At 64.7% G+C, this 1,006-nt stretch overlaps 1 protein-coding gene across 1 annotated transcript in view; it reads right to left on the bottom strand.

Annotated features, from left to right (window-relative positions):
• Window positions 1-356: 356 nt before the first annotated feature.
• The window catches only part of LOC118160154 (IgGFc-binding protein-like), a gene marked incomplete at its 3' end in the record, with an annotated part of 18,849 nt that continues 18,199 nt past the window's right edge, over window positions 357-1,006 (bottom strand). Inside the window, exon 17 of the mRNA XM_035314691.1 lies at window positions 357-964. Coding sequence (XP_035170582.1) covers window positions 357-964 — 608 coding nt within the window. The remainder of the gene's footprint in view (window positions 965-1,006) is intronic.

Below are 1,006 nucleotides of genomic sequence, written 5' to 3'. Positions count from 1 at the left end.
CAAACTCTGCAGAACAAGCGCATGTGACAGCGTGCAAACTCTGCCAATTTGGCACGTGCAACTGCATGCAAACTGTGCAAGAAAAGAGCATGCAATCGCGTGCAAACTCTGCAGAACAAGTGCATGCAGTCACGTGCAAACTCTGCAGAACTGCTGCACACAGCTGCATGCAACCCATGGGATTAAACTGCTGCTGCATGCAGCTGCTGGCATTAAAAAATTGCAAGCAGCACCGCCTACAACTGCATGCAAACTCTGCAGAAAACGTGCTTCCAATCACGTGCAAACTCTGCAGAACTGCTGCGTGCAATTGCGTGCAAACTCTGCAGAAAACGTGCATGCAATCGCGTGCAAACCACGGAACTAAGCTGCTGCTGCATGCAACAGCTCCCCCCCCCCTTTGCCGAACCGCCTTCCCCGCCTCCTGCAGCCTCCCCTCCGCCCACTCACGGCACTTGGCTGCTTCCCTCCACTCCTGCAGCTCCCCGCCGGCGGCCTGGCAGGCGGCGGCGTAGGCCTGCAAGACCCTGCACAGCGCCTCGCCCCCTGCCTTGCCGCAGCCTTCCTGCGCGCAGCTCGCCGCGTGCTCCCAGGGCGCCACCGCCTTGTGGCACCCCCCGAAGGGCCCCGTCTCGTCCTCCAGCAACCCGCAGAGCTCGGGTTTGCTCTGGGGACAGGGCTCCGGCTGCGAGCCGTGCGTGCAACCCCTGACGGGGATGCCCCAGTTGCTCCCCAGCTCCTCCGGGCCGGCATCGTCGTTGGCGGCGTCGCCGTCGTAGTTGCCGCAGAGGCCGCCGGTGTGGTGGCGGTAGGAGGCGGGGAGGGTGAGCAGCACGTAGGAGACGCTGTCGTAGAGCAGCTTGAGGCCCCCCTGCGCCCGCAGCACTTGGTGGGCGCCCTCCTGCGTCACCGTCACCGCGCCCCCCACCAGCGACAGGGGCAGGAGGTGCCGCTCGCCGTCCACCTGCGGGGGAGAGGAGGAGAAAGGGGGCGTCAGGGGGGGGGG

The sequence above is a fragment of the Oxyura jamaicensis genome, unplaced genomic scaffold (assembly GCF_011077185.1).
Source record: "Oxyura jamaicensis isolate SHBP4307 breed ruddy duck unplaced genomic scaffold, BPBGC_Ojam_1.0 oxyUn_random_OJ102134, whole genome shotgun sequence".
Classification (NCBI taxonomy): Eukaryota; Metazoa; Chordata; class Aves; order Anseriformes; family Anatidae; genus Oxyura; species Oxyura jamaicensis.
This window is presented reverse-complemented; position numbering and strand designations above follow the sequence as displayed.